General features: G+C 31.8%; 2 protein-coding genes across 4 annotated transcripts; both read left to right on the forward strand.

Moving 5' to 3' along the window:
- The first annotated feature begins 715 nt into the window (after positions 1-715).
- LOC128175139 (uncharacterized) lies at positions 716-12,903 on the forward strand. 3 transcript variants are annotated; one of them, XM_052840561.1, is made up of 14 exons: positions 716-1,066; positions 1,240-1,367; positions 1,563-1,676; positions 1,855-1,926; positions 4,879-4,994; positions 5,170-5,253; positions 5,420-5,512; positions 5,705-5,818; positions 6,649-6,850; positions 7,215-7,370; positions 7,484-7,569; positions 7,975-8,057; positions 8,693-8,781; positions 10,237-12,903. In XM_052840561.1, exons 2-14 carry the CDS (start codon positions 1,256-1,258, stop codon positions 10,581-10,583), a joined length of 1,668 nt encoding a protein of 555 aa, XP_052696521.1. In that variant the 5' UTR covers positions 716-1,066; positions 1,240-1,255; the 3' UTR covers positions 10,584-12,903. The 3 variants fall into 3 exon arrangements, with proteins under 3 accessions (XP_052696521.1, XP_052696523.1, XP_052696522.1); XM_052840563.1 differs by having other exon boundaries at positions 7,975-8,045; XM_052840562.1 differs by lacking the exon at positions 716-1,066 and having other exon boundaries at positions 1,089-1,367.
- LOC128175787 (uncharacterized) lies at positions 12,789-14,979 on the forward strand. Its single transcript, XM_052841627.1, has 3 exons — positions 12,789-12,804; positions 12,899-12,976; positions 13,187-14,979. The coding sequence occupies exons 1-3, from the start codon at positions 12,789-12,791 to the stop codon at positions 13,813-13,815; spliced, it is 723 nt and encodes a 240-aa protein (XP_052697587.1). The 3' UTR covers positions 13,816-14,979.
- The last annotated feature ends 3,428 nt before the right edge of the window (positions 14,980-18,407 follow it).

The following is an 18,407-nucleotide window of genomic DNA, read 5'->3' on the forward strand; positions in this document are numbered from 1 at the left end:
GAGGAAAGATTGCTTGAATTGAATAGTACATCTACGGATACTTCATTTACGGGCCTAACATACTTTGAAGCTGAATCTGATCTTCAAGTAAATCGCCAAATGTCAAATATATAAGTAGATGAATAGGTACATTCAAAAGTGTGCTTAATCAAGTCAACGCTGACGTGTTGAAAAATATACAGCCAAACAGTATCCACGCAAAAGAAAATACGTTTACAGTGGCAGTTTTAAAGTGAGTACAACCTGTCCAAGGAGCAATCCAGTCAGCATCACTCCAACGACTCTGGCTCTTTCCTTAATACTTATTTTGCCAATCTAAAAGTGTTTTACTGTCACTAAAGATTTTTGTCAATCGCACAAAGTTGACAGTTATAATAAGCACGCGTAGAAAAATATCAATTTCTTGATTTCAAGTTTTGTCACGTTATTGATTTGAATGGGAAGTGGGTGTTTCAGTCTTGCTATACATACATGTGTTGTAGTATTTACACACATGTTCAATTATCAACATGTAGATAATACATGACAGAACGAGATAACATCCAACGATATACATTCGTAAATCAATGTGGACACAGTATGACAATCAAAAGAATGGAAAAATTAACCTACATATAAACATTCTTTACATATATCTGGGACATCCTTAAAGTTTTTGCATAAAATCATCAAACAAACTCCATGTATTTTGTTAGAAGGTAAATATTAAAGCAGATGAAATAAAAATGCAAGAGAACTAGTCAACATAAAATATTTTCCAAAAAGAAAAATTAAGACAATAATGTCTCTAACACAAGATATCAAACAATTAAATTATTAAACATCTACATTTCAAATTATGCTTGCTCTTAATTTTTTAAAAATGTTATTTTAAACCACAGCTTGATTGAAATTTATAACCGGATATCAGCCAGCATTGCAGAGATTAAAAGTACTATATAAATGTACATCGATTATATATTCCAAATTTAGATACAAAATACATAAGGAAATATTACACTTTGTATATATTTGCAATCCAACATCTCGTTGTTCTGGTGAATAATAACCTTTAGGAAAATCCGAAGTAAGTATGTTTATTACAAAAACGTACAAAATTGATGTTGTCAATCTGATGTTAACTTTAAAAACACTTCTGAAAATTATCAAATAATTGGGGTAATTTCAAAAAATATGTCTTGGTCAAATACATTGTAAAATTAATATATTTTAATAGCTGCTCGGTTCAATTTAATTTAGAATTTCTGCATGAGATATGGAACGGCGTAATAATGACGTGCCTGTTGTATTCTTACTCGATACATCAAGCAGCGTGAAAGGGGAAGGTATCGCTCAAATAAAGGAGGCCTTTCGATCAATAATTAAGGGTAAGGTGATTTTGTGAAATATACACTTAATTATGATCTAAATCTTAGGAAGCTGTGTAACGTTTCACCATTGTTTCAATTGTATCATGGCTATCTATATATTCTTTGTTTTTTGTATTTGATACATATTTGTATAAATAGCGAACTTTAACATTATCATGTAAAGTTAAAAATACATGTTTTCGTATCTTCTAGGTTACGCAGATCAACCCGTTGTCAACCACAGGGTTGCTGTCATAACGTTTGGAAGAGAAGTTAAGATTGTACAAAACTTCTCCAATGATTACAATGCCATTTTACACTTACTAGGTATGAGTTATCTAAAGAGATAAATTAATGAATGAAAGGGAAATATATATGTTGACATTGTGGCAGTTTTACTGAAGGTATATTCTAAAAGAAAATACAGAGCTTTTTAAACTATTGTTTAACACCTTTATTTTACACGTTTATATACTGTTTAAATTCTAATATAAACTTATTTCAGATGACATAGAATGTGAGGGACCATCACCGTTAGGAAAAGCACTTATATTAGCTGCCAACGACTTGTTTACAGGCAATTAATCAAATTTACTCACCAATATGAAATATTTATTATTAAAGAGCGCTTCAGGGAGGCTGGATGGTCAATTGATAAAAATTTCAAGCAATCGACTCTACATTTGTAATTAGTTAAGAAAAATGCTTCATTTTTATGAATACTTACGATTTAAAACTTGAATATTTTCTTATATCTTTACAAAAAGCTATTTTAAGGAGCTTAATGAAATCTGAGGATAAGCCTTCTTAAAACTTTATGAATATATATAGCTCAATAAATTATTGAATCAGTTTACATGTAAATGAATTTTTACCCAGAATTATTCAAAATACGAAATTTGCAAAAAAGAACTTGAAAGCAAAACAATCTAAGAAACTGTTATTCTGAGTTGAAATACAATTGTAATTTTGTTCGAAGTAGATTTCTATTTGACTTCATAATAACTATTCATATTACCGTATATCCTTTTTTTTTTCGCGTGTCACAAAATTTGCAAAAATGGGGGAAAAGTGTAGCATTTTTAATTTACGCCAGTCATTTAAAAAGATTCTTATATAAAATAATACAGATTATAATATCTGCGTATTTAAAACTTTGCGATTTAAAAGATATCGCGAAAAAAACGAAAATTAGATAATCGCAAAAAGTATCGGATATTAGGTATTCTAAAAAAAATACTCGTTTTTAGTTCACCTGAGCCAAAGGCTCAAGTGAGCTTTTATGATCACAATTTGTCCGTTGTCTGTCGTTGTCGTTGTCGTCGTTGTCGTTGTCGTTGTTAACTTTTCACATTTTCATCTTCTTCACAAGAACCACTGGGCAGATTTCAAACCAAATATGGCACAAAGCACCACTAGGTTAAGGGGATTCAAGTTTGTTCAAATGAAGGACCACGCCCTCTATAAAGGGGAGATAATTGAGCATTATTGAAAATTTGTTGGTATTTTTCAAAAATCTTCTTCTCAAAAACTATTTGGCCTGAAAAGCTAAAACTTGTGTGGAGGCATCCTCAGGTAGTGTAGATTCAAGTTTGTTCAAATCATGGTCCCCGGGGGTAGGGAGGGGCCACAATTGGGGGATCAAGTTTTACATAGGAATATATAGAGAAAATCTTTAAAAATCTTCTTCTCAAAAACTATTAGGCCAGGAAAGCTCAAATTTGAGTGGAAGCATCCTCATATAGTGTAGATTCAAGTTTGTTCAAATCATGGTCCCTGGGGGTAGGGAGGGGCCACAATTGGGGGATCAAGTTTTACATAGGAATATATAGAGAAAATCTTTAAAAATCTTCTTCTCAAAAACTTTTGGGCCAGGAAAGCTCAAATTAAAATGGGAGCATCCTCAGGTAGTGTTGATTCCAATTTGTTCAAATCATGGTCCCCGGGGGTAGGGAGGGCCCACAATTGGGGGATCAAGTTTTACATAGGAATATATAGAGAAAATCTTTAAAAATCTTCCTCTCAAAAACTACTGGGCCAGAAAAGCTCAAATTAAAATGGGAGCATCCACAGATATTGTAAACTCAAGTTTGTTCAAATCATGGTCCCCGGGGGTAGGGTGGGGCCACAATTGGGGATCAAGTTTTACATAGGAATATATAGAGAAAATCTATAAAAATCTTCTTCTCAAAAACATTAGGCCAGGAAATCTCAAATTAAAATGGGAGCATCCACAGGTAGTGTAGATTCAAATTTGTTCAAATCATGGTCCCCGGGGATAGGGAGGGGCCACGATTGGGGGATCAAGTTTTACATAGGAATATATAGAGAAAATCTTTAAAAATCTTCTTCTCAAAAACATTAGGCCAGGAAATCTCAAATTAAAATGGGAGCATCCACAGGTAGTGTACATTCAAGTTTGTTAAAATCATGGTCCCCGGGGGTAGGGTGGGGCCAAAATTGGGGAATCAAGTTTTACATAGGAATATATAGAGAAAATCTATAAAAATCTTCTTCTCAAAAACTATTAGGCCAGGCAAGCTCAAATTTGTATGGAAGCATCCTCAGGTAGTGTAGATTCAAGTTGTTCAAATCATGGTCCCTGGGGGTAGGCTGGGGCCACAATTTGGGGATCAAGTCTTACATAGGAAAATATAGAGAAATCTTTAAAAATCTTCTTCTCAAAAACTATTAGACCAAGAAAGCTCAAAATGGCGGGTAACCATGATCAGATAATGTAAAAACAAGTTTGTTCAAATCATTGTCCCTGGGGGTAGGGCGGGGCAACAATGGGGGATACATTTTTATGCATAGAGAAAATATCTAAAAAATCTTCTCAAAACTATTAGGCCGGGAAAGCCCAAATCTGAGTGGAAGCATTTCCAAATCGTATAGATTCAAGTTTGTTAAAATAATAGTCCAGTGGTATGGTGAGGCCGCAGTGGGGAATGAATTTTTACATAGGAATATATAGAGAAAATCTTTAAAGATCTTCTTTTTAAAGACCATTTGGCCGGAAAAGCTTAAACTTGTGTAGAGGCATCCTCGGGTAGTGTAAATTCAAAATCACAGTCCCTAGTGGTAGGGCGGGGCCGTGATGGCGGTTTGAATTTTTACATAGGAATATATAGAGAAAATCTTTAAAAATATTCTGGGAAAGTTTTTCGGTCCAAAACTCAGTACTTAGTGTGAAAGCACAGATTATGCAGATATAAGTTTGATGAAACCATGATACCCTAGAGAAAATTGGGGCCACAAAATGGGGGGGGGGTATATAGGAATAGAGAAAAATCTTCTTACAGGTACAACAACAAAAGGGGCTTGGTATTTACCAAAAGAAAGAGGTAGATAAAAATTGGCAGATTTTCATTTTTTTTAGCAAGATCTACTGTACTTAGTTGTCAAGATATTTTGATACTGTAATGCTAATTTGATCAGAATTAAGGCAATTGTTGCTCAGGTGAGCGATGTGGCCCCTGGGCCTCTTGTTTATCATTCATTTGATTGTGCATTTGAATATTCTCGATAGGAAACCAAGGTTTGATTGGACCATTTTCCATTAGGGAAATATTAGTTATCATGACCGGGGGACATGCAACAACCACTGAGGATATCACAATGGACAGTGAAATCGAAAGAGATGAAGTATATTTTTGCACTTTCATTTAGTAGAATTTAGACGATTAATATCTAATTTGGAACATTTAATAATTAGTCCAAATTCAGCTAAGATTAAGTCAATATAAGTTAAGAAGAAAATGAATGGTTTTTATGTGTTTTGATAGCAATTAAAGTTTAAATATATAAAATTCCATTTCAGAAAGTGGCTGTACTACAATTATTAGGAAGTCTGCGTAAAGTGTATCACATAGTGGCTGTGCCGGTTGGAAGAGATCCAGACATGGTATTTATTGGTTATTAATTCGGATATTTATGATAAACTTAAGTTAGTTAATGCTTTCATACGTTCCTGTAAGTGAAATCTTAATTGGCACAATAGATTAGAAATGTGTATCGTAGATTTACATTGTAGCATTGACTATTCATTAATAACTTTTTTCTCTACACAGTGTTTCTTAGGGTCAGTGGTATATTCATCAAAGTGTGGAAAACTTTTAAATGTCGAAGGAACTGCACAGTTTGCAAGATATTCTAATAATATGGTAATGAATACATACGTACAAGTAACAAATGCGTATTCACATGTAGTATATGGTATTATATAATGTTTTTTAGTGTAATCCATATAAAAAGACATTAAACACAACATAAATGTAATCAAATAAATTGATTGATTCTATTGATTTTAACACTTACAGGTTTAACATTATTATATACAAAGTTTATATTTACAGATAATTGCATCTGAAATAATTGGCAAAATGCCAACAGTTGATTATTCTATGGGTGATGTAACAGCAGCTGTGATTGCCTCAGAGGGACCCGGAGTCACAACAGAGAAAGATTTAGTAAACAATTACTTATAGCTTAGAAATATTATTTACCTATCATTTGAAGATATACATAATTAATTTTCCTGGGTCACTTAAGAAGGCTGGACGTGTCCATTTTTTGACGAAATTAGTTTCATAAGAAAAGGTCGGTATAAAAACATAGCAAATCATCAAAACTCTTAATTAAAACTATTTGGTTTTTTACTAAACAAATTATATCTGAAATTTAGGGGAGATAAAGTGGTTAATTCGTTGTCCATCCAACATCCTTAATGTGCTCCTGAAAAAAACTACCGGTATTGTTTTATGTAAGGGTTTACCCATCGCTATTTCCACCTTTTTATAAAACTGTAACACGATATTTCGTAAGAAGAAAATGAATATAGTACAAAATACTTTAATACTGAAACTCATTGTCATACATAACAAATAATGCAAGCAAATTATTCTTGACAGATGAGTAATAATTTTAATATACACTGGTCAGCATTTAATGGAGTGTATATGCCAAATAAGACAAACGCAGACGTATATCGATGTTATTATGTGCTAAAATTTCAAAAAACTATACAATTCTTACTGTAAGCAGTATATTTTATACGAAATATCACTGAACTTGGCATGGCTGACTATATTAATCCCCCTCCCCCCTAACAAACATTTTTTCTTAAATTTACATTTAAAAAACTGAATTGCTTTGAAGTTTCTCCCACCATGGAAGATGTAAGAAATCGAAATGAAAATAAGAAAATTAACAGATGAGTCTGGCCCCCACTTTCAAAAACGATGCCTGCGTTAATTCATTCTAAATAAATATAAATTACTGCTTTTTAACTCTAACACAGAGTGATATATATGAGATATTGACGAATAGAGAAGCATATCAGATGAATTACTACTCAAGGGACTCCATTGAAAATGATTTATACGGTGAGAAGGATTCTAAGCTCCCACCCATAGGGACACGTGTTCGAAGAGGATTACATTGGCCATATTTCGGGCAAGATTCGAATAGGTCTGGAACAGTCATTGGACATAGGCCTGATTGTAAGTAAATTACGTTGAAAGAAGCAATTGCTGCGGATAACATTTTTCAAGATTTGTGTATTTAAACCGTAAAATTCAGAATAGTTTTAAACATTTAAAACAGTTACAGCGTTACTGGGCAGTGAAAGTTAGAATTTGAAGATGTTTTATTTTGTCAAAGCTACCACTATCTTGTCACTGTGATACAATTATTTTTCAATAAATGAACTGCTGAGCACTCGCATTAGAGCATGCAAGTTTGAAAGGGATGAAAATAGAATCATTTTATCAATTTGTTATTTACATAAAGCATTAAAATATGTCTGTATGTATGTGTGTTAGCGTGGGTCTTCGTTTAAAATCAAGTGAAATTTGACTTTTGCAGATCATAACGTTTCTGTTGAGTGGGATACAAGCATGGTATTTCCTTACCACTATGACACTGATGGTAATGATCAATCATCCCATGTTGTCGTCTGCGACGAACCTAGAATTCTACTACAAAGAGAGAATATTGCTGTTGGATGTCTTGTTAAAAGGGGTGAGAAATATACTTAACGTTACATCAAAATAAAAGGTTGCTTTAAGAAATCATTTAGATTGACCAGATATTTGCACAAAACAACCCTTTTCTATGTACACTTTTTTATGCAGGTCCAGACTGGAAGTGGTTTGATCAAGATGGCGGGGAGGGTAATATTGGATCTGTGTACAGGGTGAAAAAAGACAAGACCGTCCATGTAATGTCACTCAAAAGCAAAGATTAGATTAGCGTAATGTAGTTTACTTCGTAAAATTCGTGTGAACTATAAGCAACATACAGTGCATAGGAATGTTTACAGTATGATAAATTTAATTTTAATACATGTATAAATACAAGTACATGAACACAGGATTCAAACAAAATAGTATATTAAACTTGTTTGTAAATTAAAATTCACTATAGACAAGTAAAAACTGATTCCATTCATAACACGTCGTTAGCAAGATAAAAAATAAATACTGACAAACAATAATGATAAACATTTGTAGTTAACATTTAGTTTTTGAAATAATACAATGTATTAAGATTTTATGAAAATTAAAATTATTTTTGCATTTTCAAAATTTAAATTGTTGTTTAAAACATTTTTTTCGTTTAACAGGTACGATGGCCTAATGGTAAAAAAAGTAACTACAGATTTGGATACGAAGGGAGATATGATGTTTCATTATGGTCTGTTATTAAGTAATTATTGAATTTATAAATATCAAATACAAATTCAATACAGGCGTACAAGGTTTCAAAGTTTACCCTAACAGTTTTACAGGTAACATTATCTATTAACCTGCTTGTATGTCTCTCCGTTCGTTTATAATTTGTTAAAATCTTAAACTGCTTCTATAGAACCACGGTAAAGTTTAGTACACTGCAATAAAAGGTTAAAAACCTAAGTTTATACGAGGTTGTTTAGCCTTACTCAAGTCGAAATAATAATTAAGACAATAAAACTAGCGTGAACTGTTTCACAATCTTTTTTCTCAGAAAACAAAGTGACCAAAAACTTTAACGTTGGCTTTCTCTTGTCTGGCTGCAAAGCTGTTTAAATCTCATTATACATTAACAATAAATGTATTGAACAAAAGTTCTTGAAAGTTAAAAGTGTTGCGTTTTGGATAATGTATGAAAGCAAGCAAGTATGATAAGAGTTAATTTGTTTTAATACCGTGACCCCTTTTAAATCGCGAAAAGTCACAATTTCAAGAAAAGAAGTAATTTAAAACACATTATGTATGTATGTATAAATGCATGTATGCATGTATGCATGCAGGCATGCATGTATGTATGCGACTGTTAGACTTTGCTTTATTTTTATTAATCAGCGACCCTTTTGACGAAACTACATTGAGAAGAATGAGAGAACAACATAACTCTCGAAAAGATAATTCAAAAATGGTGGCTGCAAATGATGGTAAGTGTTAATTAAAAAACAGAGTAAAATTATAGAAATAATTTATCATCACAACACCACTTTATATATTTTATTGACCGCAAATAATATTTTCATCTATTATCAAAGGTTTATTCAACAATCTCGTCAATTATTTTGGAATTCGTAGCCCTTCCATGGCTTTTTAGCTCACCTGAATTGAAGATTCAAGTGAGCTTTACGAACCAGCCATTGCGTGTCGTACATCCACCAGTCTGTCCGTACGTCTGTCTGTAAAATTGTACATATTTTACTTTTTCTCTTGAATCACTGTTTCAAATTGAAGCAAAAATGGTTCAAAGCATCCTAATTATTGGGATTTTCAAAATTGCTAAGGGAGATAATCACAAAACAGTGAAAAAAGGTGTTTGTCTTTAAAAATGTTCTCCTCAAGAACCAATGTACAACAAATACCAATATCTACACCAAAACTTGTAATATTTTTATATTGTTAGAACCGCAAATACTCAAACTAATAATGAGTGCCCGGCTTTAAATTTTAACATAGAATGCTTTATAGTCTTCTTTTTAAGATCTACAATGCTACGATTGGGGGAATACCACCGTATACAAGCATTCTTGAATATTTTTTTATTTTAAATTGTTCAAACTAAGACCCCTTGCAAGCATCTTTTTTATTGTTAAAACCCTGACCCCTTGTCAAATACTGTGGCCGAAAATTGGGTCCAAAGATATTAAATGGAAAAATTGTGAAAATGTTTTTTTAAACATTCAAGAATTACTATGCCACAATTTGTGAGATAACTGTTCATTGATCCTCAAATAGAGTAGATTCAAAGTTGTTAAAATCGTTTCCCAACCCAAAGGCCAATACTGGAGTCCAAAGAGGGACTCATGTTTAATAAAGAAATTTATATAAAATCGTGTCATTAATTTTTTTACAGGAACTACACAGCTACAATTTGTAAAATTACTATACAAATATCCGTAATCATCATATCATATTATCAAGGTCACAGTGACCTTTTTACACTTCTCATAGTTATTTATAGTTCATTTTCAAAATTTGTTATCCTGGAATATTAACATTGGTGAGTAGATACAAATAAGATTTTAGGACATGACGTCGATAAAGGTTTTTTTTTTATATAAATTGTTGGGGAGGTGAGTTCTATTAGTATCTTAAATATTTTTTGAACAGTTTCATATCCAACAATTTTAAAAAAGATACAAGAACTGTTGTTTAGGTTAGCGATATCGCCCATGTATCTCTTGTTCAATTACTTTTCTTAGAATAATAAGAATAATTCAAACTGAAGATTTTAGATATTTTCTATTTCATTCCTGATCATGAGTAATGTTAATGAAATTACAGATTACACGGTCAGGTAATGTCCAATTTGATCTACATCCAAAGAATGAGGTCAAAATAAAGTGTCATTTTGAGTATTGACTTAAATTAAATTGTAAACCTAGGTACTAGAAGCAAAACCAACGAAGAAAGTCTAGTAAATGCATTGTCTAGCAAAAGTCCTAGAGACAAGAATAAAGAAAAGACGCAAGTTGGTAAAAACTTGCCAGAAAAGGATAAGTCAGCAGAGGGATGTAAAAGAAGCAGTCCAACAATTGAGTATGAAATCGAAGCTTTGAGAGGAAAGAATGCAACACATTGTAACTTTAGTGATAAACCTTGTTCTTGGGAATGGAAGACTAGACACGGCAAATGGGTGTCGTTTCCAAAATCAGAAAACGATAAAATTCAAAAAGCCTTTGACAAAAATAGGAAAGGTACTGTTCTGGTGAAGATAGATGAAGACTTGTAAGTAAACGTTTTCCAAGTTGTATAAGAAATATTAGAAATTTTATTAGAAATGTTTATACTTGAAATGATTTTTTTCAAATTTTATAATTTAATATTTTTCATTTTATTTAAAGATATAGAGTGGTTTTTTCCAAAATGATTCAGATCAATATCAGCAACAGAGATTCGCTAGAAATCAGACGCCTCAGCTGATTTTATATCGATGCCGTCAAGGATTGCATTTCATTTCGTCTTTACTTATATGCATTAAATGTTATTCATGTAGCTCTCTTAAAATGCATGATATACAGAGCATATCATTTAAAAACGATTTATGTGACATCTATATTAAAAAGCCATTAAAAATGATCATGCATACTTTTGATAAGACCTCTCAAATGTAATATTATTTTCTTTTGTTGTGTTTTTCTAATTTTCAATGTCGTGTCATCATTAAAAACCAAAAAACTGTTACGTCTATCTTAACTAACTAAGTGAAGAATGATCCGGCGCATTTTCCTTATTTTAATGATCATTTGTTTTACACAATCAAATTTAACACTCCGTACATTTTTTTAAATAGAAATGTTAATTATTGTTCTGTTTATAAGCAGTTACATGTACATTTCCGCTCTGTTCTAAAAATATGACTTTGTGGAGTGAAATAATTACTTTCTTTACTTACAAAGTACTCTTTGTGTTGGTTTAGCGCTTAAGGATGTCAATCTGTGATTTTCATGTTGATCTGTCTTGAGTCGATCTCCATGGAGAGTTGTTATCCCCTATTTCCTTCTTTACTGATCTCTTTCATGTCTCCTTAGGTCTCCCTCTTTTTTTATTTCCATTGGAGCCCACCTCATTGCTACCATTTTGGATGAAACTTGAGTGCATTCTACATACAACTGTACATCGGCAAGCCATTTCCATTTTCTCGTACGTATATGCTGAGATAGAGGGATAGTGTTATTTCTTATACACAACTCTTTATTCGAGATGGTATTTGTCCAGAAGAGGATAAGGTGTTTATCTTGTTTGAGATGGCCTTCGTCACTTTCCAAGATCCAGAACCTCAGGAGGAACCAACACATTATTCTCAAAGATCTTAATTTTTAAGTTTGTTTCGCAGTGCAGCATGTGTCTATAAAAATTAAAGCTAGTACATCAGTCATTGAATAATTACTATTGTAACCACAAATTTTAGTCGACGAATTAACTAGATAATCTTCAATCCTTGTTTTATTAAATGTCGAAAGAAAAAAAACCAATCGAGGATCAATTTGGTTGTTGTATCCATTAAATGAACGTCTTATATAAAATTATATATTATGTAATATCCCTTATAATAAGGATTATACCTTAAATGAATAGTCCGTATATGTGAAGTTACCTGAAGTGGTTTTTGGGACTTGCAGTTTGAAAGTTTTCAAAAAAAAATTATCATCTGCCTTTTCTCTTATACCCGACAAAATCGGGTAATGACATAAACTTTCTTGATTTCGACAATTTCACAAATTGGCAAAAGTCGTGCATATATAAACAAAACAGAAAGTAGCATAAATGAAAGAAATGTTTGGTAATTCCAAACAGAGACAATGTCGATGAAGGATTTGGGGTGTTAAAGGGATTTGTTAATGAATGACTAGCATCGCGTAACAAATCCTTTTTTGTACACTTAACAAAAAGAAAATTACGGCAGAGACATAAATAACAGAGATTGGCAAATGATCGAAATCTCGCGAAATCCCGAGGTCCCTATTGTTCGTAATTTCCAGTTCTCGGACTGTGCGAGATCTAAGATGGCGGTTACCGACAATGTAAACAAAACTTACCGTTATTAAATCTTCGTTAAAATGCCAATAATTGGAGCATGATATTTAGTTTTTAGTGCCATGGGACAAATATATATATATATTATCTTTTGTCTCGCATCATGCAGGAACGTTATAAATGGTTTGGAATTTGTTTTAATGGGGCCCAATATCTGGCTTTGATGTTCGTACGCTACAAAAAACAAATGTTAATTAGGCCTAATCACACTAGTTAATTTCTTCACAAACGATGATGCAGTTTGGACGAGATATGGTTCTTCCCTTTGAAGTGTGAATTAAAGGAGCATCAATTAAGGTATGTTTAGATAATTTTGATTATTTAGATACTCTGTTTTGTTTTTAATATATTTTTACGCAAAATATAATTGATCTTGACCACCTCTGCCTTGAACGTCCACATGGTAAAATGTCTAAGTCAGACTTTCTTTCTTGGGATGATGATATAGATCTTGATGTATTGCTGGGAGATTATTCAGAGGACGATGACAACTATGTGCAACACAAGAAGCCCAAAAAAGAGTCCTGAAAACCATAGCCGGTTTCCGTGGGCATGTCACCAAACAACATGAAAAACCCCATCTCAAAGGTAATTATATATCTCTAAATATAAATATACAGATTTTATGGAAACTCTATTTCTTATATTATTTTTATCAAAAACGCTCATATTAAATGCTCTTCTATAAAAAATAATAATTCATATCATATTCATTTCATATAATATATGAATGGCCATTTGGTAAAATTGTATGTTTGCACCTGAACTATTTTTTTTAAGCATTTTACTTCTGTATAGCTCATCAACATGAGGCTAACAACACGGCTGAGAATCCTATCTCCAAGACCACCTCCACAGATCTTCACACCTCCATTGCAGATATTTTTCCTGCTATCTTTGAAGCTACCCTGAAGAGCATTGCCAAGGACCCCATGCACAAGTTGTTCGGTGAAAGTGAAGTCACTTTGTTGTCTCGTGTGGTGTTGTGTTTGTCGGGAGTACACCAGTTTTTCCTGGATACCTTCATGACCGTTTTCTCTGTGGGGAGGACCCTGTGTAGTACCTTGGACAGGGAGTACATGTTTCAGAAGTACCACCAGACCACAGTGAGCGCAGATTTTACTTGTGGTTACATGCTTTTATTTGGGACTTTAACTTTTACCAATCAGGGTATTTGCAACTTCGTTAACATTTTGCTGATGGAACTTATGGGGAACCTCATCAAGGAGCGAGCGGAATCGGCGCTAAAGAAAGCTGCATCGGAGCACGAGACCATCTCAGACAGTGACCAGAACATTTTGTTTTATGTTTGTGGTTTTATTGCGAGATCGTTGAAGAAGCGTTACTCAAGATCAAAGAGTGCTTGCCCGAAGAAGAAAAAGTGCCTGGAATACTTGTGCTCATGTCCCCCAATTCCACCTTCATAAGCCGCTTCAGCAACTGGATGTCGAAGAAAGACCGTGGTGGCCTGCTTTACCCATGTGACGACTTTTTCCTCCTAGTTCGAGAGTTCGAGATGTCCATCAGAAAACATGTCAACTTACATAACTTGTCTGCCAAAACTTTGTTATGTGACAACCTTAAAGAACATGTGCTAGAGTCTTTCATGGTGAAACATTATTGTAATAAACTGTTTGGCGACATTGATGGCGACATGGACATTGTTCAAAGTATCATACTTGAGGACATCTTGTGCCTATTTTTGACAGTCCGAGGATATGCCATTACAAGAGTAAAACGTAATGAGCTGGCCAAAGACAGTCAACCAAAGAAAAAGTCTTCTGGACTCCGTCACTCACTGAAGGCCCTCACAGCCAACTTGAACTCTTAACTTTTCAGTGTATATCTTGTGTGATATTGTATTCACCTTCATTTGTTAAAGCACAAGTTTTCTTTTTTATATCTGAAAGTAATGTTTGATCATTCTCAAAAATATGAAGTCAATAACAGAAAAGATTCAGATATTTTTATAACATTATCATTTAGAAAATACAGAATAAAAACTAGTGCTTTATCAATCCTATTTTAAATAAAAACTCAGTTTATTAATTTATCTAATTTATTGGAACACAATCAAAGTATGTTAAACAGTGACATGGTCATGATATGTGATATATTTGTTTTTGATTTTTGTTACTGACAAACATGCATTTCATCTTGACAAAAGCCTGTATTGAAATAAATTCTATAACAATTTACTTTCTTTTCATTCAAGAAGGAGGTTAAGACATTTGTTCTGACTGAGCAATCAAATAACAGCAACATTTCAATAACTGATGAAAAGTTACTTAGATTTCTAACACCAACTGAATACATATCAATGGTGTTTAAAGCTAATTACCCATAGAAATTAAATGCAATGTACATGCATATATTTAAAGTTCAATATATACATGATAATGATTATATGGATACTTATACCATTATAATAGAAAAAAAAGTCTTGTGTTTGAACATTCAAATTACCTCAATGATGGAATAACAGATTCTTCATGAAAAGATGGTTAAAATTCAAACACAGCAACAAAATAACAAGGGTGTTAAAAGTTCACTGACAAAGTTTTTGTATATATACATGTCTAATTACAAATATACAGGATACAGATACTATAGAAAAAATGCTAAGTACTGTTCTGATTGCCATGGATCAGATATTCAATAAAGATATACAAACTTAAGTTTTATTCTGGATCCACTAGCTTTCCTGCTACTCGTTTTTGAAGTAAGTTAGCGTGAAAACTGAATATTTTACTTTAAAGTGGTAGGGGACACTTCAATATTGCGGCGTATTTCCGGTCGAAATAAAGAGTAAAATCAACTTTATAACTTAAAAAATCTTATCTTTCCCAATTTTGTTACCAAACAGCGTAGCGTAATGGGTTACAGCGTTAACTACGAATCTATAAGTCATGAGTTTGAATCCCACCAGGGCTATTATTTTTTTTACCATTCCAAAAAAAATTAAAAACATATTTTTTGGTCAAATTTTGTGAAAGAACTATATATGATATTAGTCAAATTTGGCCCCCAATAACCGCTATTTTTAAAATGATTCAGGTACATTAATTTGTTGTGTTATTTTATAAAAGAGTTGACATAAAATATGTTTTTCACCTATTTATTTGATTCATATGCACTCACTGGCAGTATATGACGTCAGAAGTGACACTATTTCTATAATTCAATCAAAATCAACCAAAAATTGACATCTTTGGTGGAAATATTTTGTTTGTTCAAGTAGTCGCTCAATGTTTCCTTAAAGAAAAACTGCCTCAAAACAAGCCGTTTTATGCTAAAAATGCGAAAATGGCGGGAAAAGGTAAACTTTATGATGTCATATTTTTAAATTGTGGGCACTAAAATCAAAATGAAAATTATGAAAAAACTTCAAGTGTATATTTGTACAAATAAAACAAAGACTTATAGTATAATGACAATGTTCATTTTAGGGGCCATTTTAGGCTCAAACCATATATAGTCCTTTGAAAACTTCTTAACAGGTAAAAGTATTTTGCTGATTGTGTACTTTAATCAATATCAATATCGGCAAGTGTCCCATACCATCTAATCAGATTGAACAAATTTATTTATAAATAATTGTCACGTGCCCAACACATGGTTTAATGAATTTTAAAATCTAGCAATAAAAGCAGCTTTATTGTGTTAATTTCTTGCAGAAATCTTAGCTATAAAACTCAAAAAATCAATAATGATATAATGGGTATAAATATTGCCAAAATGAAGATAGAAAGAGCAAATCTACAACATGCAGATGATGTTACTTTAGTGCTTAAAGACAAAGCCATTGAAGCAGTAAAAATCTCTTTGTAATCATGCAGAGTTAACATTAACACAATGTACATTTCTTCGGAAACTTAAAGATAAATATTGTAATGTTGGCGGAATTCATGTCAAAATGATGCTTTAATATGTCTTGGAATTTTTATAAGACATGATAAAGGACATGGTTTTGATTTGAATTTTAAAAAAGTGATAAAAAAATGATATGGAAAACCTTTTTGAATCCTGGGCAAATGATTAACTTACTATTTTTGAGAAAACTCGTAAAGTAAACTCGCCAGTTTTTTTTCAAAACAGATGAAGATATGGTCGATTTTCCAGATCCCAAGATTTTTTGCAAAAAGTCAAATATAGTATTTTTTAGACATAAAAATACAATCATTGGAAAAATTGAAGACTGAGGTTTTGGTTTGGTAGATATAGAACTTAAACTTAAGCACCATGAGTAAAAGGACTTGTAGATGAATCATTTATGCATAATAAAATATTTAGAGGGTATCTTAAAAATATGAAATCAGATATTGGTTATTTTTTGTCAATACCTTTAAAAATTTAATAATTTTGGATGTGTTTTAAAGGGGCATGTTCACGATTTTGGCCAAAAATTATTCTCCCGATTTTAATGTTTACAATGCTTTATTAAGGCATTTTTAATAGGCAACCAAAATTTGAGTGTCATTCGTTGAGTTAAAAACCAGTTACAGAGCAATTCTTAACTATGTAAATAACGCTTTTGTTTACATTTTAAATGTAGAAGTGAAAAATCAAGTTATAGACTTAAGATGCATGTGTTAAACGTTAGGAGCTGTTTATTTATGCTTAAAATGAATAAGAAAATAAACAAATCAGCTTAACAAAGATTTATTAGTTGTATATTAAACCTATGTAAACAAAAACAAGGCATGAGCCTTGTTTACATGTCAAAGAGTTGTAAGCCCAGTATCTTGCTTATAACTGTACAACTGACTCTCAAATTTCATTTGATCATTAGAAATGCATTCCTAAAGCATTTTAGATAATAAAAACAAAAAACAAATTTGACCAAAATCGTGAACATGCCCCTTTAAATATACCTATTGTGTATTTATAAATGTTGTGTTGGTTTAATGAATGTAAAAGGTTGATTAATATATTGTAACTTTCATAAGTAAAATCTGCACAACAACCATTGCGAAATAACACTGTGACATTTAGGGGAAATCAATATATTTCAAGAACTGGAGTATAAGTAAAATTCTATATGTCAAAGATTTATTTAACAAAAAGAGTGAATTCAAAACACTGGAAGATCTCTCAAACGATCTAAAGAAAAAAAATAATTTGTTGAGTGAATGCAATATTTCAAAGAAAATGATGACAAAATCTAAATTTTTTGATATAAAGTATTGTTTCCATTTTAGAATACTAAAAGAAAACGTTTTTGCTTTTCAAAGGGGAACATTAGTAATATCCAATGTGAAATATGAATTTTACTAGAAAAATTTGTTTCATAAAAACTCAAACCACAATACTACCAATCTGAAATAAATAAATCATTGTATATTGGCTGAGAAAATTAGAAAGATATTTTTGAAAATATTTATGAAAACAGGGTAAAAAGCATGTATTTCAAAATACTGAGTGAATTTTATTATTTGTTGTTAAATAATATTTTGAATCGTAATTCTTATCTGTACAAATGTAAATCAAGGTCTCATGTAAAATATGATTTCTACCCTTGGAAAAATGAAGACATTAAGCACATTATTTTTTATAGCTCATCTTCACAAAGATTGTGAAAAAATTTAAATAGTATTTTAAATATTGTTTTATTTTTAAAACGTATTATTTTAGGCTTCTATTCATAAAAAAATTCAAAACCTGCATAATACATTCATGTCATTGTTATTTATAGATATAGCAAGTCATAAAGGAAGAGAGAAAAATTCCAATAATGTAATACACTTTTGCATTTAAAAAAATCCCTGTTTAATAAGGAAATAAATTTGATGTTGAATTTTTCAAAAACCAAATAAATAGATAGAAAATTGTAGAATTCATTGGCTTGTTATAATTTGTCTATTAGTTAAGATTTAACTGTTTATCCTGACACGGGTCAGTCAGATATTGTAAAGGGTTATATATTTTTTGATTTAAAAATTAGTCTAGCAATAAATGACGAATTATGAAACACGTAATCAGCAACTGTCAGAAAAATACAAAACACCAAGGTAGGTTC

Source organism: Crassostrea angulata, chromosome 3, assembly GCF_025612915.1.
Source record: "Crassostrea angulata isolate pt1a10 chromosome 3, ASM2561291v2, whole genome shotgun sequence".
Taxonomy (NCBI): domain Eukaryota; kingdom Metazoa; phylum Mollusca; class Bivalvia; order Ostreida; family Ostreidae; genus Magallana; species Magallana angulata.